The 25,831-nt window shown below is 36.2% G+C and overlaps 1 protein-coding gene across 1 annotated transcript; it reads left to right on the top strand.

Moving 5' to 3' along the window:
* On the top strand, positions 1-22,725 carry LOC109834377. Its single transcript, XM_020402383.1, has 3 exons — positions 1-223; positions 21,534-21,631; positions 22,191-22,725. The coding sequence occupies exons 1-3, from the start codon at positions 166-168 to the stop codon at positions 22,503-22,505; spliced, it is 471 nt and encodes a 156-aa protein (XP_020257972.1). The 5' UTR covers positions 1-165; the 3' UTR covers positions 22,506-22,725.

Below are 25,831 nucleotides of genomic sequence, written 5' to 3'. Positions count from 1 at the left end.
TCACCTCCTTATAAGATTCGTTTCCTGGGATTTTTGAGATTTAGTTTTCTATTCCCATCTCTCTTAATTTTAATATCTTGCAGTTTTCGTATTCCGTGGATTAGAGAACAGAGTTCTGGGCTTTTGTGCCCTGTGGCTATTGAGTTCCATGTTCGTTTGCAAGCAATGGATCCCTCTACCACTCAATCCAATCCCTCAATAGAAGAGCAGGAGGACGACTGGGGTAAGATTTGAATCACTTAATCTTGCGGATTTTGATCGAAAGATTTGATATTGATTATGATTTGATCATCTGTTTGATCTGCGTCACTATTAGATCTATGGGTTCTATTCAGTTTGTGGTTAATTTTGCTGCTTTTATTTCCTTGTTAAATATTTGTGTTTGTATTATTATGTGAGAGTTCATCTATTGCTTGTTGGCCACTTAAGTAATTTAATCGAATTGCTAAAATATGATACCTTTGACTAATACACTAATCTTTTTGGTATGGCAGTATTCTATAATTGTTATCAGATGAATGTTCCACATCAGATCAATTATTCCAATATGAAAGGTCCAAATTTGTCAACTGACTCTCCAGAAATAGAATATATACCCACCCTGTTCCGTTCTCGCAACTCGAAATAGAATATGCTTCATACTTTATAATCTGGTTTTAGCTGTTCATTAAGGTATTGATGCAGCATAAACATATACCAAAAATTTCAAGTGCACAATTAATCAATTTATAGTATAAAAAGTTATCGATCCCACGAGGAAGGTGTTTGTAGAGAAAATTAGATTCAGTTCTTATGTTTTGTGCGTGACAATTAGGAGTGATGAGTAAATGTGGTTGTGGAGAGATAGAGAGAGTGGAAGTGATAGTGTGTAAATTGGCACGAAATGTAAGTGAGAGTGGATGTGACAAAGAATGAATGATTTGCACAAGGAAAGATGAATAAAATCAAGAATAAAAAAGAAGAATTAAGAATAAAAAGAAAATTCAAGAAATTAAAGATGACGGATTCAATTAAAGATATGAGTAATCTAGAATTGAATCCACTTCTTAGAAAAGGATGATTCCCTAGAGGGTTCTAGCCTAAAGCCGAATCAAAGAAAATAAAAATGAACAAAAAAAAAACTAAACCCAAGAGGATTCTAACCTAAATGTGAATAGTATAAGAAAATAAAATGGTAATTTCCTAGAGGGTTCTAGCCTTAAGGCGAATTAAAAAAAATAAAAAATAAACAAAAACAAAAACTAATCCGAGGAGGGTTCTAGCCTCAAGGCGAATAGTGCAAGAAAATAAAATCTAAACTATAAAATAAATTGTAAAAACTAAGCTACAAAATAAATTGTAAGAATTAAATGCGAGAAAATAACGACATGAAATAAATCTACACTACAAGCATTAAAAAATAAATCTAAACTACTAAGCAATAAGAAAAGAAATAAAAGAGAAATAAGAAAAACAAACCTTCAAATTGATCTCCATCTTCATCTTCATCATCCAACAAAGAGAAGAAAAGAAAAATTTAAAGTGGTGAAAAAATCTTTTATTAATTGTAATAAAAAGTTATAAGTTTGGAAGGTCTTCTCAATTAAGAGTAACCCTCTCCAAATAAAGATACAAAATTTTTCACACCTCTAACCCCTCACTCTCTACCCCTATTTATAGCAAACATCAATGAATGAGAGCCATTGGATTGAATTCTTATTCAAAACCATCAAAAATCAGCCATTGATCTGTAACTGATTCGTAGCCATCGATACCAGTATCGATGCCAGCATCGATGTCGGTGTCGATGCCAGCATCGATGCCGGTATCGATGTCCAATCAAAAACCTGCCTCCACAGATGACTTCGTCTCATCGAGATAGGCGATTTTTATATATTATATGTTAAATTCCGCCTTCCGGATTGAGAGATATCGTCGTTTCTTTGCGACCAACCATCTTGAATATATTTTGTTTTTATATTTGATTTTTTTATTTTCTCTGGCTTCTACAAGCTACTCGGCTTGATTCTGGGCTTGGGATTTTTGGCTCGTGCTTGTGTTCTTCATTTAATTTATGAGCTTTTGTTGAGAGATGAGATTTTTGGGCTTTATTCTTCATTAACCTGCAATTAAAGATAAAAATAATTATTAGTGGTATAATTATTCATTAAAAATAGATAATGAGGGTATAAAATTGTAATAAAATATGATTATCAAGTATTAAAATGTAACAATCATAAACATTATGGGAGAGGCTTAAGGCTGCTTTGCTTGCTGATGAAATTGGATGGGTTCAACTTTGTCAGGCAGATGAAATATTGTGAAAATGCATGAGAATGCGGAATTAAGAGGATGTATAAGATAATGTTTCTGGCAGAGTGAGAGATTTAATGCAAAAAGGGAACTTTCATGAGCCGATAAGAGATACCGTATGAAATCAAAGAATCAAGCCCTGCAGACTATCCAAGAACTAGGCCAGAGGAGGTTAAGTGGTTTCCGACCTAATACCTCTAATACCTTAGTAATGTTGAATTATGTAATGAGTATCAACTTCGGGATCGATCCTAAATCTTCTTTATACTATTCTAGGTGCAGTCTCATGGATTGGACACTTTTTAAATGTATATATCAATGAAGTGTATTGTGTTACCTTATGTAACATTGATGGACTTCAATCTAATTAGAGTTACACATAGGGGTGCCAAACAGTTCGGTTTTATCCGAACTGATCCGCATCTGTATCCGAACAGATGCGTATATGGTAAGCTTTTTTTAAATCGGGCAGATACGGTTCGGGTACGGATCTAGTTTCGAATTTTTTCGGATATGGATTCGGATCAGGATATGAGTGCAAGATTCGGTTGCAGATACGAATATCCGCAATTCAATTAACATAAGGATTCAGATACATTTATATATCCAAACCCGTAACCACTAACCAACCCAAAACCCAAATTCTCATATCCGATACCTCAAATCCCAAATTCTCAAACCTTCGCTCTCTGCAATTTCCCTTCTCTCTCGCTCCCACCATCCCCTCTCCCTTCTCCCCCGCCTCCTCTCTGTTCCTCTTGGAGCTGACTCCGCCATTTGCTCATCACGCCGTCGTTCGCTTATCCCCCGTTTTTCCCTCCTCCGCCCCCTCTCCGACGCGCTCCTCCACGAGCATGACCAGCACACACAATCCGCTGCTGCCTATCCTCCCTGTTCCATCATCATCCTTGCTGTTCCATAAGGTTGAATTAAAATCCTAGTTTTACATACACTTGCTTTGTTAATTTGTGACTATAAGGTTTTTGATTAAGTTTTTTTTTCTTTCAATTTTTACCTTTATGTGTTAGCTTGAAACACCAGAGAACTAATTACGTGGCTTTATTTGTTTGTGTTTGGTGTTTGTTTGAAGTAATTCTGGATTAGGGCTGATTTGTTTGTGTTTGGCATCATTATATGTTTGTGTTTGGTGTCACTGATTATTTTGCATCCACATAATCCCCTCCACTCATTCAAATGGTTGCATATCCCCATGCACTCCTCAACCCATGTGAATGTGGTCATCCATTTGAATGAGTGGAGGAGATTGTGCCACCTCACTATCAAGCATACCCATATTTCTCTCTTTCTCTCTCTTTATATATATATACATATACACATACATATATGTGTATATATATATACATACATACATATATAAATAGATAGATAGATAGATAGGCTCCACATAGTTCACTGCCTTAATCTCCACTGATTTCCTCTTACTATCCAACTCATGAACAGCCCCAAAAACTATCTCATTTGTATTCTCACAGCTCTGCTTGTAATAAATCTGACTCTGAGGGACCTAAAGAGTGCTGCCTATGTTGCTGAAGATGCATATGCTGCTGATTTTGCCCCCATAAATATGTGAATTGGGCTAGTTTACTCTTGTGTTGATTTTGTTCTTGTCTTACTCTTGTTAGGACCATAGAAAATAATTTCGTAGAGCGTGATGAGAATTTTGTAGCTTATCAGTTAGCAAATGTTGTTTTAAATTTTTTGTAATAATCAATTCATATCCGATTCATATCCATTTTTCAAATATCGGTTTCATATCCGTGACCGTATCCGATCTGATTCTCTAATATCCGAACCGTATCCGTTTTCGATGAGTGCGGATATGGTTAAGATTTTTCTTACGGAAGAGAATCAGTATTCGTATCCGTATCCGTTTATAGAAAGTGGATATGGATGTGTTAAGTGCTATATCCGAGCCGTATCCACTACGTTAACACCCCTAGTTACACATGTTCTTATATTCAAGGTTGCATATATACCTCTCAAATCTTCAATATTGCAATTTTGTCCTCGAAATCTTAGTATTTACAAAATTACCCCTCAATTCTGTGGCATTGGTTTTTCTACCCCTTCAAATTAACAATATTGGTTTCTAAATAGGGTAATGTCAAAATTTTCGAATAATTTCCTATAGGTTTGCTATATTTTTTGTTTAAAAGCTAAAAACCGTCATGTGAAAGGGGTAGAAAAACTCAACGTTGGAGCATTAGAAAGTAATTTTGCAAATACCATGATTTTGGGAGTAAATTTGCAAATATGGAAGATTTGAAAGATATATGCAAAAACCCCTATATTCAAATATGTGTTCAAATATTTGAAATACTTTGCCACTCTCCAAATCTGAATCTGTGTTTAAATGGATGGGTACAGATAACCATATATTAATGTATGAATGTCAGGCTCGATTTGAGTTGGTTTTTTAATATCCATTTATTTCCCAAACCCCATCAAACAAGCAACTTAAAATGGATTTTAGTAGTGATGATCGCTAATTGTTATGCTTGGAATATGATTGAATTTTCAATATCCATAATATTTGACTTACTAGACACTTATAGTTAGAATTTATGAAACTTAAAATACATTGCTAATCTTGTATCAGGCCTAAGTTGAATTATTACTTGAAATCGTGGATATCTCTTTGAACTGTGTTAGCTGATTTGATGAATGCTAAGAATATAAAACATGACTTGAAATAGTTTTCAGAAACTGGTACTATTGACAATGGATATTTCGTACTTGAGGTTATTGATCTGTGCTTTCAGTATTTTGACTTGAGGTTATTGATGAGGGTTGGATTTCGGCAAAAGGTAGAGGATTTGGAGTTGAAGCTTATGAGGGAAATAGGATGTGTGCTCAAGGGCGCTGGATTTGAGTAGAGGTAGAGTGGTTGGAGGCGTCGGCTTTAATTTCCACTCCAAAGCACTAAATTTCAGCAAGGCTAAAAAAAAGGAAAGTCAAAAAATTTATAAGATTCACCCATCCGCGATGTTACCTAGGTACTTCTAATCTAAAGCCCTACCCGTACCTAACTCATACTCATACCTGTACCTAAACTCCTTGGACACTCCTTGCATATACGTATATATTTATTCGGGCATGTACTCAATTATACAATACATGATTTAATTTAAAACACTTGCCATACATTTTTTTTGGACACATAGCCTACACTTGACATCTACGTCTTGAAACTCATTGGACATAGGTCTGGTTTCGAATTATGATTTTAAAATATTGTTTGGATATTTATTTAGAAAACTGGTGATTTTCCAATTATAATCCCACAATAACAGAAACATAAAAATGTTATAGGAATTTTAATTCTCATATAAATTATTAATTCTAATATACAATATATGTGTATAAATATTTATATAGCAGTTTCGTCGTACCCAACCTTTTGCAAATTTATCATGTCCCATAACCATACTATTGCCCATGCCTGTACCTGTACCCTATGATGCACGGACACAGATACGGACACGGATACGACACGAACACGGATATGGGATACGGTAAAATCCAAAAAAATAGGATACAGGGATACGACAAAATTTTTTAAAAAAATATTATTATATATAGAAAAATTTATAAAATTCAACTAACAATCTAAAATATGAATCTATCACAAAATAACAAGTTTGTAAACAAAAAGTACCTCAAGATGCAGTGGAAGCTGAGAGATTGAGAGAGGATTAGGGTTTGGGTTAGGGTTTTTTCTTATTTTCTTTCGTTTGAGTCAGCTGAGGATCGAATCGAGCTGGAGATTTGAGAAATAGGGATGAGTTTTTTAATCGAACGGTTCGGGTTGGATTTTAACAACCAAACCCGCAACCCGAATGAATCGGCCTTTGACGAATCTGAGCCGTGTTCGAGCTCCTTTGATCGTGTCCGAGCCTAATTTGACTGTTGACCCGTGTCGGACACGGATTGATCGTGTTCGACACGTGTCATGCCCGTGTCGTGACGAATTCGTGTCCGATTCGAGTCGGACATAGATTCGTGGCCTCCGGGGGCGATTCTGTGCTTCAGAGCCTGTACCCATGCAATATAGCCTATCCTTATTGGAATTCAACCATGATTCCTGTTAGGATCAACCTCCTTTGTTCTATTTATAAATCCATAGGATCTCTTCCATCTCATCCTAAACCAACTAATTTGAGAGTTGTGGTGATGTTGAAAGATCAGCAACAAGACAACTCCTAAAACAAGGAGCATCATAGTCATGAACAAGTAACATTTTCTTATTTTTGCTTTCCTTCTGGATTTTGTTTTTTCCCCTTTTTATCTCTCCTCTTTTGCTGCTCTAATTTTTCTGTTTTTCCCCTTATCAGTTTTAGAATTTTAAAAATACTTATCTCTGCTTTTTTCCCTCTGCCACTTTCTCTCCCTCCCTCCCTCCCTCCTGTCTTTTAATATATGTGTCTCCCCTCTATTTCTCTCTCTAAATAGTCTTTTCGAACAACTCATTTCTTTAGGGTTATTAATTTCTTTTACAACAATGATTCCTATTTCATAATGCAGATTTTGACTAGTGCAAACTCCTCTTTTTAGGGATACTAATTATTTTGGCATCTATGCGTCTAAATTTTAATTCTATAGACTCATCTTTCAAGATAGTAATACTTTTCTAGCTTTGTTCTAGTACTTCACTAGTTCTAGCATACTCAACTTTATGTCAATAATTACGTTTGTAGTCTTGTTTATTTAATGTACTAGTGCTTTGATTATTATGAAAATAATTTGTGTAGACGCATGCAACATATTTAACAAATAAATTTTTAGCATGCTCTTTTTTTCTTCTGTATTTAATATTTATTAATTATTTACGCTTCCTTTTTTATATTTTTGTTATCGATATCTTTCTTCCGTTTATTATTATAGAGAAAATATATTCTTTTTCAAAACACCAAAAATTACAGTTTAGTCCCTAAACACCCCAAAAATTCGAATATATTCTGCGAAAATCTTAAACATTGTAGTTTAGTCCTTGATATCTCAAGAAATGCAATCCAGCCTCTGAAAAAATTCTTCAAATTGCAATCTTGCCCTAAAAATTTCCAGAAATTACAGTCCAGTCCTTGAAAATTTTAGAAATTACAATCCAGTTCTTGAAAATTTTGGAAATCATAGATCAGTCCCTAAAGAATTCTAAAATTATAAAGATCCCCACAATAATTACAAAAATTACAAAATCAATTATGGACTTGAATTTTCCCTAATGGTGAGTTTAAATAGACTTTTTTAAGAAGGGAAGGGAAGGGTTGGGATGGTAATCATCCAAAAACTTTGTTTGTTTACAATTTATAATTAGTAAGGTGAAGGGAGTGGAGGGTTAAAAGTAAGAAAAATCACTCACTTTCTTAATCGCTTTGAAGTGGATGGATTGGCAGGGGAGAGATTGAGTTTCAGTGAAATATTTTAAATATTCCAAAATTGACCTGTGAAAAATAAAATATATTTAGATGTAACCTTTCTTCAAAAGAGTATATTTGGTCATGTAGCTTTCCTTCCATTTTATTCTCTACTCTAAACAAACATTAAGTTCCAATATACCCTACCTTCCCCTTCTTATCTATCCAAACACAATAAATTTTAGTTTGTTCCTCCCCCTATCACCCTCTCCCGTTAGGGTTACTTGAATAATTCCCCTCCTATATCATCCTTGCTTGTATCCAAACCCACTGTAAATTCAAGTCGACTATAAAGTAAAAGTGTAGAATCGACTACACATCACTAAACTGGAAAATAAATTCAAATTTGACCTCCATGTCGCCAAATTGAAAGAAAAATTCAAATTTGACCTCTACATCGCTAAACTTGGTTCTAAACCATGTATGGCATCCACATCATTGAATTGGAAAACAAATCAAAATTGACGATATGGCTATACTGGAAAACAATGCAAATATGGGCTCTACGTTGCTAAGGTAGAAACAAACCAAAATTTGACCTTTATGTCACTAAATTAGGTCCAAATTTGAAATTGACTTCCATGTCTGTAAATATAAATTCGACTTTCAAGTCACCAGGTCTGGAACAAACCAAATTCAACGGCCATACTTTTGTTCTAGGATATTGTTTCAAGTTGTACACTGGGGATAATGCCAACCATGCAACAGGATCAATCATCAATGAAGCTATTGTATTTCTGTTGTGTTAGTTTTCTTTATTTGATGATATTTATTGCTTAATCGAAGGTTCATTTCTTCAAAGTGATAATTAACAATAGATTCTTAAGTCTGAAAACCATAAACGATGTGAATATGGATTAAATTTATATATCATAATTAGATATGCTCATTCGTGTATCTATTTGACCACACAAATTCTGACATATGCTCGGGGCAACAAGGTTTCTCCTTCTATCTTTGAGCCAATGTGTCATCCAAAAGAAACTCTTTAGTTAGCTTTGCAATGATTTCTTGCAAAGATCATTGTAGAATCAATTGTATCAAAGAAAGGTGTTGTATCTGGCAATGCCATCCACTATTACTTGCGACTCTATGACGTACCCTTAATTGGTGATGAGTACTGACTTTTTTCGATTTTCTTTAGAAGTTTTCCGAAGGTGATTAACTGAATAGTAACTGCAGTCTCTATGAAACCAGAAGGAACTACTATGCTTTCTGCAAAAACTGAGAACATGACCTCACCGAAAGCGTCCATGGTTCTTTCAAGAGGGAAGAGACCTATTGTGCTTGTTCAGAACATGCCTTGAATCCTTACCATCATTGACATCAATATATAGGAGATTCATGATTGAGAGACTTACTTTTCCAACATGTCTTTGCCAAGTCACAATGGTTTTTTTGAGGGCTGATTTTGTCGACAAGACAGCTATGAAAAGAATTATTCGATAGACTGATTCTTAGCAACATTTTTGAGACCTCGAAAGAACGAGAGAATAAAAGGTCTCAAACCATCTGTCAGGCCAATAGTCCCTGTGCAAAATTCTTTTGAACCTCTAAACTACGTCCGAAAGAATGGTACTGTAGCCAAGCTTGGTAGGAATGCTTTTTAAAGCAGCCAAAAGTAACGAAGAAAAGAAGTCTAAAAAGGAATATGAAACTATACTTCGGGACACATATTGAGCATTGAAGCAGTCTTAGAAAATTCACTAATGACATCTTCCCCACAACAAAAAAATCAAAAGAAGCAACTTCTAGAAGTTCTTCAGCTGCTCTAGCAAGAAAGAAAAGGACATCAGGGAAGGAGACAACAATATGTGCTACATACTTCGTATATTGCTAGACAGGCAAATAAAGATTCTTTAACGTGCAAGCAAGAAGAAGTCAAGGATGGAGCAGAGGGATCCGAATCGTAGAAATGGTCTACTATAGCCAAATGGGAGGAAGGTTTTGTGGTCTCTACTTCTTTCTAAATCAATGACCAACATAGCTTTACACTTCAAGATAAGAAGAATAAACAGTATTCTTATGAAAGAAATAAAGTGCATATGATTTTTAAAGATGCCTTGAAGAATGGATTACTACTTTGTGAACCAAAGAGGCTAGTAGTGGTTGGAAAAGTGGATGATCTTAAGTATTGTGCTTACCCCAATTTAGTTAGCCACCTAATTGAAGACTGTTATGTAATTAAAGTTTCGATTGAGACAATTCAAAATAGAAGCCACCCCTCAATCAAAATCTGTTTTGCGGGTTCCCCTGCAGAAAAATCAACTGAATCTAACTATACTCCTTAGGACATGAGTCCAAACCAATGTTTCAAAAAGCAACAGCGCAAGGCGAAGCGTTTACCCCACTTGTGAAGTGAAGCGTAAGCTTCGAGGTGCGATGCGCAAGCTTCACGATATCTCTTTATTTATATTTTTTATATATATATGCACACTTATAGAGTCCAAAACATTAAATGAGAAGTAATTTTTAACTTCCAAACTCTAATATAAAAACATATGTTAAAGTTCACATCTAATAGTCAATAACAATCTTGAACATGCTTTAACATGCTGCTAAGCAAAATCTTTACCAACCCTAAAAAGATCAAATAACATAAACAAAACAAATTTGCAAATTATAACTTATAAGGTATAACAGCAATAAATAATTAAATACTACACTATATATATATTAAAGATACATGATGTATTTATGTTTTATATAATTAATTAAGTATATTTATTTTATGAGTCATATATTAAAAATAATATAAATATAGCTTCTGCACTATTTACAATACATGATATGGTAATCTGAAAGTAATTAATCAAGAAAAACAGGGAAAAATTGAAAAAATCATTGAAAGAGGCATCAGAAGTCAGACATCTTTAAAAAGACAAATTCACATTTATATGATTAGTGTTTTTTGTAACCATGGAAGAGGTAAAGTACTTTATTGAACTTTGGAAACAGTAAAGTCCCATGCACTTGTACAAAAGTGTATCTTGGAACTATGGAAGAGGTAAAGTTCTGGTACTGAACTTTGAAAACAGTAAATTTACATGCACTTATACAAGACTAACATCAACTAAAGAGATGGGTCTTTGAAAAGTCAAACAGAGAGAGAGAGAAAGAGAGAGGGAAGAAATAAAGGACACTCTAAACTTCAAATAAAAAAGAAAAGACGGAGGGAGGGGGGAGAATATAGCTCTGGTTGATTCCAGAGAGAAGAGAAAGCAGCAGAAAAATAAAAGAAAAATCGGAAAAAGCCAGAAAAAGAAAAGAAAAAACTAACTTACTTGATCGAAGCCGCCATGATGATTCTCTCTCTGTTTTCTTTTCAATCTTCCTTCAAGGAACTTGTTGCAGAGATGATTTTTTTTTAATATATGTAGAGTAGAGGAGCTAGATCTTAATGGAAATTGAAGTTGTGCCCTAATAGGAATTCTATGAGAAATCGGATATGTTTAGATTCTTAACTATTCTTTTTTCGGGTTTCCTTTTCTTTACCCTACTCAATTTTTACGCTTCATACCTGTATTGAAGCGCGATTCAAGCGCTTTCCCGCTGAAGCGAATGCTTCACGAAGCAAAGCATGCGCTTCAGAAGCATATGCGCTTTAGAGGGACGCCTCGGAGTGAAAATCTGCCCCAACACGCTGACGCGCGCTTCAAAGCGCACTCTGAAAACGCTTTTTTTCACATTGGTCCAAACTATATCCAAACCTTACACCTTGTGCAACACGAGTCTATATTGCATTCACATGACCTCCTTGTAGGATGCAAATCTAAACTACATCCACATTATACTCTTTGGAGTCACTAATCTAAATCGCATGTATATTACAAGGTTACAGAAAGCGCTAGGCGGCCTAGGCGTCGAACCTGATGCCTAGAGCCTAGACACCTAGGTGTTTTCCTTTTTTATTTTTTAATTACAGTTATTGATAGTAAATATCAATATTATAGAAAGCTTAAGCGCAACTAGGCAGATTTCTTAAGTGGTAAGGGGAAGAGGTTTTCTTGAAGGTCGGGAGATGTAGAGGAGGTGTTCACAATTGGGAATTGGATAAGGTTGGAGGATGTGGAGACTGTAATAGAGGAAATCATGATCAATGCCTAAGGTGTGCAGTCTATATAGGTAGACCATGCCGCCTAAGCGCTCTCAAAATATAGGTGGGCAGTCTTGGTACTGTCTAGACGCTAGGTGCTAGGTAGTTGGTCAAGGTACTGCCTAGACTTATGCGTACGTCTACGCAGGCTAAGCGGAGGCTTTTTAAAACATTGATATACTATACTCTTTAGGTGCATGAGTCAACCACATTCATATCATAATCCGAAAGCCCTGAAGAAAAAATAGGATATTATAGAACTATCCTGAGACCATACAAGAAATGCATTTCAAAGAAGATTCCGAAAGCCCTGAAGAAAAAAACTGACCCTAAGTAAAAGACGACTCACCGATGCATAAAATTATAGAAACCACTTTTATCCTCCATAATGATATGCATAATGTAGGTGAGAGATGGTCAAATGGCAAAAGTAATTGAAAAGATTGATAAGACTACCCCTAAGAAACTAAGTATTTGCAACACGATTTCCTTCTCTGATGACATGAGAAATTTGCTCCGGTTGAAGAACAGTTCGACAAAACCTCAAAATATATACTAAATGGCAAGGAAGCGTGATAGGGCCTTTGCAACTGTACAAGGATTAGAGAATCCTCTTCTACGACCATGTTAGGGCAATATTTTGTGCACATCTCAAGGTCCGTTCTAAGTTCAGAAGCCTCCGCAAACATGTTGGTACTTTTTTCCATAGAAATAAGAAAGAACAAAGAGGAGATCTTTGAATGAGTTCCTTAGAATGCTTCTGCTAGCACATAAATCATTCTGACAAGAACCGTCAATGCTTAACTTGACCCTGTGTCTAGAGGGATCCAACGCACTTATCAGCCTAACCTCAATCTTGGAGCTTTGGAAAAAAATTAGCAACATGGAGAGGATAATCGAATTTAGAAAATATAGAGGATTTTAGAGAAAATTTAGAACTAAACTCATTAATCCACTTCTTAACTTTTTCTATAACATTAGCACTTGAATGAAAACTTTTTCAAAAATGGTCTTATTACTGCACAACCAAAGATCCAATAAAACACAATTCCAAATGATGATTTTTGTTAAACCCAATTGATTTCTAAAGGAAGAGCCCCGCAACCACTATTCTATCAATTGTAAAATAAAGGTAAAAAAAGGAGGACTATTGAAAATATTAGAGAAATAATGTTATATCTCAGAAGCATTAAATCAGAAATCAAGATATGTTGAAGTGATTTCTAATGAGGGACTTACAACACACATGGTCACGAGAGATCTCAATATGTTGAATATTAAGGTCTGTTGAGACTCCATCATGAAGCACACGCCAATAGTAAAAGCTTACTTTTGGAGGCACCCATTTGTTCTAAGGAAACCTACTCTACCAAACTTGAGGATGCCTCACTCTATTTACCTGCTTATAGCTCGTTGTAGGAAACTCCCCTGTTGCTGTACGAAGCTAATATAAACGGTCTTTTACGGAAGCAACCAGGTTAATTGAAGTAAACTTTCAAGAGTCTCGGTTTTGCAAAACTCCTTTTCATGTGCCATCTAGCTTAGCTTGAGCAAAAGAAATAGATGGTCTAGGGACCCCATTGTCTCCAAAGGACTGATCCAGACTAATTCTCTCTCCAAAAAAGAAATATCTCCAAAGCCAATAATCCAAGCTGAATTTTGGGAGAAAGAAGAAATATGAGGGCAAATCATCTGCTAAACATGAGAAACGGAAGGAGAGGTTTGATCCAACGTATACCTACTCCACATGAAAGAGGCCCAAAAAAAATCCCCTTGAAGATAAGGCCATGCTATAATCCAAGCTGAATTTTGTGAAATAGAGGAAATATGAGGGCTAATCGTCTGCTAAGCGTGAGAAGTGGAGAGAGATATCCTATCTAAAGTATACTTACTCTGCATGAAAGAACCCCAAAGAGAATCCCTTTGAAGATAATTCCATGCCAGTTTGGCATGCAAACTCTTCATAGACTGAATTAGAAATAATTCCAAGCTCTCCCTCCTCCATAGGAGTGCAAACAGTGAACCAAGATATCAATGGTGTTTTTGATTATCAGTGCCACTTCATTAGAAATTCACAAAAATACACTTTATATGATCATATGAAGTCTATACTGAACTGCATCCACATCATATTTCTTGGATACGAGTCTAAACTACATCGACATCATATTTCTTGGAGGCACAAATCTAAACTTCATCCACATCATGCTCCTTCAGGGCGCGATTCTAAACTTCAGTCACATCATACTTCAAGGGCACAAGTCTAGAATGCATCCACATGATGCATGGGCCACAAATCTAAAAACTTCATCCACATCATGCTCCTTCAGGGGGAGAGTCTAAACTTCATTAACATCATACTTCAAGGGCACGAGTCTAAAATGCACCCACATGATACTCTGGCACGTGAGAATAGATTGCAGCTAACATCATACTTAGGTACACAAGTATAAACTATGAAAACCCGCAATAAGAACAAAGACAGAACAAAATGAATTTTGGCAAATCTTTTACAGACGAGTGATTCCATTTGTGCAAAGGTTCCAACTGATTCATCGGATAAGTTGGGAGTATCAATTGAAAGCTAGTCCATTGGACGGTTGACAATTCGTCTTATGAGTAAAATGTCATTGCCCCTAGTAGTTTCATAGGTTGCTCTGAAGTTGGCAAGGTGCTGATTAGTTTTATCATTCCATTAGATTTCTTAAAACTTTGGTACTAGGTAACAGTAGTCCATCAATGTCATTGCCCCTTTTGATATACCTTTTTTCTTTGATTTCTCTTCAGTAAGAAATATTTTCACCTCGTTCAGAACAATTGGTTTATACATCCTTTCTTAGTCCCATAATCTTCATAAGGTTAACTGAGAGTTTCTCAAACGTGTGGACGATCCTGATTATGACCGTTCTATAGCAAGGTTCTACCCTTGCACTTGCCCCTAGTCCTTTCCAGTTGATTGGTAATTTGTAGCATAATTTACGTGAAGTTATTCACTTGTGCAAATAACATGCTGACTTTCCAATTGCTTTCGGCAAGTTGTCTTTGAAAACTTTCGATCATGCGTACCTATTTTGTGGGATAAATAACTGTTCCTCATCTTCATTATCGTCTTCATGGATAACATAGATATTTTCCTTTATTGGTCTCTATCAGAGTTTTTGTTCTCACCTTGATTGATTAGTGCATCTTTAGAGGATAAGATGCTTATTTTTCTGTTTATGCTTCTTGTTCTTTGTTGATTTAGTTGTGGCATATGGCTGCATGTTGCAGGATCTTCATCTGCATGTCCTACGGTATACATAGTATGTACCTCGTATTGTTATGTCGTCTCTTGCCTCCATCCTTTTGTTTGTTACTAGAGCAGTTGAGGCACTTCTAATAGTTATGTTTGTGGTTTTTGTTGTGGAGGAAATACCATCCATTAAATTTCTAGGCTTGCATCAATGGTCGATATATCCTAGAGGATGAAGTTTCTTATTCCTTCTCTGTTACTTTTGCTGTTCTAAAAGCATTCTTGCAAAGCTTGCCTGCAATAGCATTTGTTTGACATATGTTGAGGTTCAAAAGAATTTTTCAAGGATTGCTTGTGTGATAGTCTTGACTAGATTCGAGTCTTTTTTATGGTTTTCATCAGTGGCTTTTGAAATGCCTGATGGACGTCAGAAACCTTATTTCGATGTCACAGTATTGTTATCAGAAGTCAGGATATCACGTACTTTCTTTTCATAGTTGCCTTGTCAACAGGATAAGATAGCCTTTCAAGAACTGATTGCGACTTGATAGGAGTGGCTGGAAAGGTAAGTCTCAAATATGGGTTCTCTTTGTCGATGTCGGTATGATAAGGATTCAATAGTTCGCAGGTTCAGAACAATCACATTAGACCTCTTACCTCTTAAAGGAAGTTTAGATGCTTTTGGTGAGGTTGTGTTCTCAGCTATTGTGGATAGCACATCCTTGGTTTTAGAGATTGCACATTTTACGTGGTAATCACCTATGGGATATTTTCAAAGGAAATCGACGACGAGTCATCCATCATTGGTTGTGGGAATGTCACAGAGCCTAAAGTGATGGTAAACAAAATACTTGATACAACGTTTTGCTTGGATTCCGTTGATTTTGTAGAGGTCTTTATAAGAAATCATTACAAAACCAACTCAAGAGTTCCTTTTTTGATGACACATCGGCTCAAAGATGGAAGAAGAAATCCTGTTGCACTAGGGGTGCCAGAATATGTTGGGTCAAAATCATCTCCCTTAACTAACTGCGGGTGAGGTCATCTAATTAAGGTAAATAATTTCTATTTGCATATTGATCCCGTCTAATCAGCCTATGGGAAGGTTTACTTTTACGTAGGTTCATGGTTTCCATTGGATTCAATAATCTATTTGTAATTACCCTTTCTAGAAAAGTAACCTTCTATTAACAGAATGCAAATAAAAAAGTCATGCAAGAAATATATAATAGTTTCATTGAAGATTGATCATATAACGTGGCTTGACCAAGGGCATACTCTCAATGTACAATTTTAAACAAGATCCTTGCTAGAGACGTTGCAGTTGAAGTTGGATTTGTTTCTGGCCTTACAATATAGAATTTATATTTCCAACAAGCATAAGCATTAGCTCTCCCTAAAAAGGAGGTGATCCAGCCGCACCTTCCAGTATGGCTACCTTGTTACGACTTCACTCCCAGCCGCACCTTCCAGTATGGCTACCTTGTTACGACTTCACTCCAGTCACTAGTCCCGCCTTCGGCATCCCTCTCCTTGCGGTTAAGGTGAATTTGGATCCAATTTAGTGATATGGTGGTTAAATTTACTTTGTTTCCCTGTTTAACAACGTGGAGGTCAAGGTTGTATTTTTTCTAGTATAGCGACATGAATGTCAAATTTGGATTTGTTTTTCGATTTCGCGATAGGGAGGTCAAATTTGGTTCGGAGCCTAGTTTAGCGATGTAGAGGTCATATTTGGATTTGTTTTTTTAATGATATGAGCTCAAATTTGAATTTATTTTCCAGATAAGGGACATGAAAGTCTATTTGATTCAATTTGTAGTCGATTCTAGTTTAGGGACATTCCAGCTCATCATTGATTTTTTAGTTTTTGCATTTCTTGAGGGCATCTTTGTAATTTCGACATTAGGGATTGATCCATAATTTCTGAAATAATTTCAGGGGTTGCATTGCAATTTATAGAATTATTAGGGACTGCATTGCAATTTATGAAATTATTAGGGACTGCATTGCAATTTATGAAATTATTAGGGATTGCATTGCAATTTCTAGAACTTTCAAGGTGTAGATTGGAATTTCTGGAATCCTATTCTTTCATTCAATTCTGTTGAAGGTTATCTCCTCCTTAAATTAAGTATTGTCATATTCTTCTTAATAGTTTCTATGCAAGCTCTTGTTTCCTAATCAAATTGCTCCTAATCAAATTGTTTCCTCTAGCAAGTTACGCCATAAAAAAATCATTTTGTTTGCTCTTGTTTAAAAACAATCGTCAATTCATAGAGAACAAGATAATAAAAAAGAATCCAATATTATAAGATCAAACCGAAAATACGGAAGAGTACTAAGACTCTAAAAGGAGTATATGGACTTTGAAAGAGGACATACTCTAGATAAGTATAGAGACTCCATGGAAGAGTACAGTGACACCAGGGAGAGTACAGAGACTTTAAGGAGTACAGAAACTCCATATTGTATTTGAATGTGCAATTTAGTCTAGTGGGGTTGAGACCTCTGAAGCACGGATTCGCCTCCGGAGGCCACGAATCCGTGTCCGACTCGAATCGGACACGGATTCGTCACGACACGTGCATGACACGTGTCGGACACGGTCAATCCGTGTCCGACACGGGTCAACGGTCAAATTAGGCTCGGACACGGTTAAAGGAGCTCGGACACGGCTCAAATTCGCCGAAAGCCGATTCATTCGGGTTGCGGGTTTGGTTGTTAAAATCCAACCCGAACCGTTCGATTAAAAAACACATCCCTATTTCTCAAATCTCCCGTTCGATTCAATCCTCAGTTGACTCAAACGAAAGAAAATAAGAAAAAACCCTAACCCTAACCCTAATCCTCTCTCTCAATCTCTCAGCTTCCACTTCATCTTGAGGTACTTTTTATTTACAAACTTGTTATTTTATGATAGATTCATATTTTAGATTGTTAGTTGAATTTTTAAAATTTTCTATATATAATAATATTTTTTTAAAAAAATCCTTGCCGTATCCCCGTATTCTTTTTTTTTTTGGATTTTGCCGCATCCCATATTCGTGTCCGTTTCCCGTATCCGTATCCGTGCATCATAGGTTGAGACTTTTATTGGTGGCTATAGTTACCAGATGGATGCTTCACATGGAAGGAAATAAGATGAAGGTAAACAAAATCACCTTGCTTTGCTATGGGAGATAGGTGAGACTGATGGGGGATTTTTGCTGATGTTGTAGAGAAGCGGAAAGCTGTTAGAAGGGCTTTTTTGGCTCTCTTCTATGTGGAGTCAGGTGTCGGTTTCTTTTCTTGGCTGATGATGAACTAGGGTTTTTATAAAATATGAGATTTTGATTGGTTAGGATATGGCAACGTGGAGTTTGTTGGATGAGTGGTGATACAATCAAATTCAATTATAAAGCACCTAATCCTTTTTTAATCTTATTCTCTTGATCTTTTGTTTTCAAATAGCCTAACAACATGCTTCTTCACCCGTCTTCGAGTTTGAATTCAAACCTTTTTGCTTCATGCTAGATCAAGTGGAATTGGTTTTGAAATTGGGTCTAAACCAGCTAAGCAAATAATCGGTCAACATCACTTGATTCGTTGGTTTGATCCAATTAATAAAATGTTTATTTCAATCCAAACATTAGATATTTGACATTAACTTCCTGGTTAGAACCCATCATTTGAATGCATCTATTCACCATTTGATGATTTTTTATTTAACAATATCAAAATCATTTATGCCTAGCTTCAAATAGTCCTTTGTAATACATCATTAGAAGCTTTGTTGCATGCCAGTATATATCTGATGTCAAGTATGTCGGTTGCTTTTTTCCCCTCTTTTCTTTCTTATTGTAGATTGCTCATTCTTTTTGCAGCTAGACCCCTTTCCTAAAAAAGCATGATTTAATTCAATGGATACGCATATAGAAAATTTCAATCTTAATGCTTCCAGCTTAAGTCTGGGAAATGTTAAATTACTTGTACCATCTCCACTTGTCAACCCTTTCCTTTTGAGCTGTTAGAATCAAATAATCCATCTCCACTTGTCAACCCTTTCATTTGAAAATTCAGAACCAAGATAACCACATACAAACCATTGAGGCTTTTTTCAAATTATGAAATTCTTTGCATTTTCTAAAATTAGCTTCAACAGCTAGTATTATAAATAATGAGATCATCAGGACTCTCTTAATTGATTCACTAATTTCCCACAGAACTGTTTTCAACAACGTACTTTAACAGACATGATAAGAAATGAGTGTTGTCGTAAGAAGTTAGAGGTAGATCCTATTGAGGATTAAATAATAGAGAACCAATTGAGATAGTTTTGACCGTTGGTGATGCAGGTTGCTAAGTGCACCGGTCGGGAGAAGTGATAAGTTATAGCTAATGGGGCAAGGAAAACTAGATGTAGGTTCAGGAGAACTTGGTTGGAAGCAAGTTATATGGCAATGGTTATACTTTACGGAGGAGATGGCTCTTTGTAAAGTGAATGGAAGGATAAGATTCATATAGTCAGCCCCAAACATTTTGAATAAAAGCTTTGTTTTTGTTGTACTTTTGACCCCCTTTATGAGGTAATTTCAGCGAAAATGCATCAAGGTCTATTGAATTTTAATGGTTCATAGGCTCTATACTTGTCTGATCGAGCTGATTTGAATTGACACTGTTATGAGATTCATGCAAACCATTGCTTTCTACTTTGGGAAGTAGTCTCATGTTTCTTTAAGATCACACTATAATAGATTGCAGAATAGTTATGATGCTCATGTTGTGGTCAAGTTCAGCTTCTGTCTGATGGTGTCCAAATCTGTTTTTACAGTAGACTTCAGTTTGTAACTACTATATTTGGGACCTTCTAGGTTTTCAACTGTTCATGATCTTGTCACATATTTATTTATTTAATCAGATACTGGGACTCAAGGATATTGGATTTGAGAGTGAAACTTTTCATTGTTAAAAGAATAGAATAGACTTTATTTCTAACCTGAAAGAAATTCCCTCTTTCTTGCCTTGGCCTAACATTAAGTTAGCATGTTTGCTGTGTCTACTTTATTCGTTAGTATGAAGTTTCTATTTAAGTTGCTGGATGGAAAAGCTTGTAGATTCACCTGTAATCTTAATCTAAAGGAAATTTACACTTTTCTGACTTTTATTACACTTATCATTTATTTTCACTTGCAGACACCAAGTTGGGTCATCAACAGTTTGAGCCAAGGCAGAATCAGGAATAGGCATTTGATGGTGGGGAAACTAAAAGAAATGTTTTACATCTGAATGACCTCTAACACTTATGGAAGAGAGACTGTCAACAGATGTCAATTTTAAAGGAAAAAAGAATATTGAATTTGGGATTCTTCTCATACTTGTGCATGTATTTACTTACTTCATTTAGTGAAGGTATACATTGGGGATGCTAGAAGGTGTTGTCCTTGTACATGCCTAGCTAGGAAAGTATTAAAACCGTTACGCTTATATTGGCCAAAATTAAAGGTTACATCCCTTGTAAATTATTAGTATAGTACGTACATTTTTGCTCTTATGATAATCAATCTGATTCAATCACGTTTAATATAATATCCAGCTAATAGGTTAACTAACACTAAGATTGCATGTTAATAACCTATATGTAGGTAACATGATTGTGTTTAGATCTACATCCTTTAGGATTCATATGGTAAATTAAGAGCGAAAATGTGGTTGCTTCCTTACTTTTTCCAGGAGATATGAAGGGGAAGGGGCATCCATTGAAGTTTAGGGGACCAAATTGCAAATATCTTGAGATGCATAAAGTGGTACAAATTTCTGTTCTTAGCAGTCTGTTTGTAGCGTGGTGCTCACGTGCACATACACGTGCCTGCCTGCTTATTGTAGATTTGTGATTTCAACAGATAAGACTTGCCTAGCTTACTATGCAATGTGGGAAGGACTTTTTCTCAGATTAGATGAGCTAGCCCGGGAGGTTGCTACTCTGGAATTGGCCATGGTTGACAAGCTTAAATGCTTTAATATTGAATTAGAAACTCTTGGAATAGAAATGATCATATAGTTGGCAGACAATACTAAAGGCATGGAGGAAATGTAGTAACGAGCAGTAGTGGAGCATATAACAGGGACAGATGCACACATGGCCAAATATATGGATACAAATTCCTGTAGAAAGATACCATTGAATGTTAGGAAGAGAAGGAGACATACATATCGACTGCTCTTAAGAATTTCTCTACATAGTTACGTGAAACATTGCTCATCAAATCAACGGTGATGTTCTGTAGTCCTTGAGCCATGATTATTAGACAAATTATAACCTTAGCTTAATTTTGGTCACTTCATTTTAATGTTAATTTTAATATTTTTACTTTCTTTCCTTCAACAGTACTTGAGGCATAAGGTCTTGTAATCAGGTGACCTAAAATATTTATTCAAGATTTTTTAAAAAAGTACATAGTTCTAGATATTTATTAATGCTATTGTATTATGTACTCAGACACTGATGGTTTTGTGATCCCAAGCTTGAGCATTGGAGATTCTGATTCGAGCAATCAGGCGGCACCAGAAGTAACAGATGTTCAACTTCCTCCAAAGGTTTGTATAATCTGCTTTAAAGTTTCTATATAACATTTACAGCTTATAAGTATGGTACTTTTCATAAAATCATTACTATTAAAAGCACCACTTAGGAGAAGTGATAAGATTATAGTTAATGGCCAAAGAGGACCACCTGTAGACTAGAAGGAATTTGGTTGGAAGGAATTAAGAAGGATATGATAATAGTTAATTTAAGGGAGGAGATGGCTAATAATATAAGTGCAGGGAAGAACAGGATTTATGTCGCCATCCACAAAAGTTTGGGATAGGGTTTTGTTGTTTTTATTGAAAATTTTACTCTTCACCTCTGATCCAATCTCCTGAGGCTTTATCTCTAAAACCCTTGCTTGCCCATTAACTGTCCACATTTAGGAAGTTGACACCAATCCATGTTACAAGTATGGAAACCTATTTGGTGGATAAGGAGGGTTTACAATTTGTTCACTCCTCGCAACCTTTAATGACTATGCTCCATTGCTGAACTTTTCTTCCATTTTTGATTTGGAGCAGTTGGATAGTTATAACGAGTTAAACCACACTCATTATCTTCATACAGGTTATAAAGGAACAGGAAAAGATCTATCTGGGTCCTCACGGCGCTCCACCATCTCAAGCTAAGCAACACCAACTAGACTTGAACACTGGAGGAGGACGCAAACAGAGATTTAAGCAGAAACTGAATGAAGCTGATCGCAGGTCTTCTGGTACTACTACTGGACGTGAGAATAAGGTTGAATACATACGTGATCTTGTTGGCAGCAGAATCGGTAATAAAACCACCACGGCTGATGCCATGATGCATCAAGCCTCGACTCGAGACTGGCTGGACCCACATTGCCATGAGTCTCAGTTTGAGAGGTATTCGAATTGAGAGTTCTTGGTTGAACTATACTTTTAGAACTATATGTTTCTCCTTATTGTAGTCGATAAGAGCATGCCCTTGTTATAATGAACCTTGGACTGCTATTACTTCAGAGACTTGTCAAAGTACTTATTATTGATGATCTCCTCAAATATGATAAGACAATTATATAGGGGGCTTTCACAAAATTCATATTCAATCTTTTATCTGTTTGAAAAAGTGTTATATATGCATGCACTCCATATATGAATTGCAATATGATTTTGTGCGAGGCATACTGTAGTTCTTCAGATCAGATCCTTTTGGTGGGGTGGAGAGCGCGAAATGGTTAGGGCTTTAGTAATGGTCGGTGCTTATCTTTAAACCATATTTAACTAGTTTTCAATTTGTTTGGCTCCATTCTGAATCAATTATTGGGCTCTAGCCTTTGTACACTTTCCATTTAGGATCGTCAAATGCATCTTAAACTATCTTTGAACAAAAGACCGGTCATTAGAATTGTCCAAATGGGCCGGCTTGGCCCGGATTTTTGGGTCCTGGCCAGGCAAAATGCCAAGCCTGAACCCAAACCCGGGGTGCTCGGGTGGGGCACGGGTCCGGGTCCAGGCCAAATCGGGCTGGGCTTCGGGCATTTAATTAAAAAATTAGTTTAATCTTATTATATTTATAAAAGTATGTATTAGCATATATACTTATATATTAGTATATAGCTATATATTATATGTAAGTATATATAAGTATACATTAATGATCAAATCATACTATAATTATATATAATATACATTAGAAATATATATATAAGTATATATTAATGACCATATCATACTATAAATTTATATATATTAATGACAATGTACAATTAAAAATATATATAACTATACATTAATGACCATATCATACTATAAAATTATATATAAAAATATAAAAATATAAAAATATATATAATATGTATATAATTAAAAACCGGGCCAGGCCGACAACTGGGTCGGGCTTCACCACCATTCAGCCCGGACGCTGGGGCCCAGAGGCCTGCCGGCCCGGAGCCTGGCCGGCCGGATTTCCAGGCTTTACCCGGTTCCCGGGTACGAGTCCGTACGACCGAGCCGTGCGTCGGGTTAGGTCCGGGCCCAATGCCATTTGGACACCTCTAGTGGTCATGTTAATAAGTAAACAATACAATGTTTTCTTATAGGATTTTTTTAAAATAGTCCGATTTTGCTAAATATTTAGCAAAATCGATCATTTTGTTAAATATTTAGCAAAATCGACCTCTTTTTGGCCAACAGGCCAAAAAGAGGGTGATTTTAGAAAACGCCCAGCTGAAAACATACATGACTACTAGTCCCGTATGTTTTCAAAGGCACTAAACACTGATTAGTGCTCATAGAAAACATACGGGACTAGTAGTCCCATATGATTTCTGGGAGCTCTTTGGTGTTCAAAAAAACGTACGGGACTAGTAGTCCCGTACATAAAACAGAAATATTTTGCCTCCGCCCAGCAAACATACGGGACTACTAGTCCCGTATGTTTTCTGGGTAGAGGCAAAATGCCTCTACTTTATGTACGGGACTACTAGTCCCGTACATTATGTAAAGGCATTTTGCCTCAGCCCAGCAAACATACGGGACTACTAGTCCCGTATATTTGCTGGGCTGAGGCAAAACATGCACATACCTCTAGCTTCGTTTACGACCAAAATTTTCGCCAAAATATATCATCTACATTGTATACATTGATAAAAGTTATAAAATTAGAACATCACAACACAAATCTAAAAAATACACATCATCACAACACAATACAATACATCATCACAACACATAATCCGACGAAATACACAACATCACATCCAAAATTCTACAAAAATACACATCATCACAAAATAATTCCAAATGTATCAAGTCTAACCATACGATAATATGTAGTCTAAGCTAAACAAATCCAAATGCATCAATAAATCCATACGACAATATATAATCTACATGGAAAAACTAACAAAGGAAAAATCCACCCCTCCACGTTGTCTCGATCTTCGCACCCGCTAAGATCGTCGACGGCCTCCTTCGTCTTGAGCTTGTATATGCTCGCTCTCCGGTTGTGTGTGGGGCTGTGACGGCAAAATAATTCCAAATTTCCGTTATCTTTACATAATGCCTATCGATCTTCGTATTGTGGCTTTACGTTTTGTTCAATCCAATTGTGTGCTTCAACTGATAGGGATTTAATTTTCTCTCTACAATGCTCATATACAAGTGAGTCAGTGGCACACCCGGCTTGCCACAATAAATTTTGTAAATTGACCTCTCCATGTTTTCTCTTAAAATTAGCTCTTATATGCCGCAAGCAATAACGGTGATAATGTGGTGCACTCCACCCCTCATGCAAGGCTCGTGGAATTCTTTTTATTCGGTCAGAAATAAAGGTAATAACTCTTGGACTTTGAACAGTCGGAATGTATTTGTAAATACACTGAAAAAACCACTTCCAACTCGATGTATCCTCCACCTCCACAACTGCGAAAGCTACTGGAAATAACCCACCATTTGCATCTACACCGGTCGCAACCAAGAGCACTCCTTTGTATTTGCCATATAAATGTGTTTCATCGATGCTTAAGAGAGGACGACAAAAAGAGAACCCTTTGATAGCGGGCCCAAATGCCCAAAATACCCGGATGAACCTCTCATTTCCGGTGTGATCTCCTTAGACGCTATCTCATATTCCGTACCCAGTTTTTTTCTCTTAACATCTGCAAGATAATGTGGAAGTTTTTGGTAAGATTCTTCCCAATCTCCAAAGATTCTAATCAACGCCTTCCTCCGTGCATCATATGCTTTAAACTTGGATATAATTATGCCTTTCATAGCATGAACCGTTGTAATTATCTGTCCTGGAGTAAGATCAAATTTTCGTCTAACTTCGGGCATAATTAGCTTCATGATATAAGCGAAAGTTGTTGTTTTATGATCATTAGCGATAGTCGGATTGCAACATGTATGAAGTCCGCAATAATTTGAGATCACAAATTGTCCGTTGGATTTTTTCCTAACAGCTGCATTAAGCTTCCATGGGCATTTTAAATTTCTATCGTCTGCAGCACTTGTATAAGCGGCTTGACATTTCTCATTGAAGTAACACTTTACATGGTAGCTAGTTGCGTTGGATTTCACCGGCTTGAATTTGACCCGGTTCCTAATTACCCATTCACGTATAACAAAAATTAAGCTTTTCTTATTCTTGAATAGATCTCCTTTTTTTAAAGTGATATCCTCGGGTCGATCGAAATTAGGACCAGGCTCAACTAACTCAGCTTGTGAGTTATTTACCCACTC

This window comes from Asparagus officinalis, chromosome 3 (genome assembly GCF_001876935.1).
Source record: "Asparagus officinalis chromosome 3, Aspof.V1, whole genome shotgun sequence".
In the NCBI taxonomy this organism is placed as follows: Eukaryota; Viridiplantae; Streptophyta; class Magnoliopsida; order Asparagales; family Asparagaceae; genus Asparagus; species Asparagus officinalis.
Note: the sequence above shows the minus strand (reverse complement) of the source record. Positions and strands in the feature narration are given on the sequence as shown.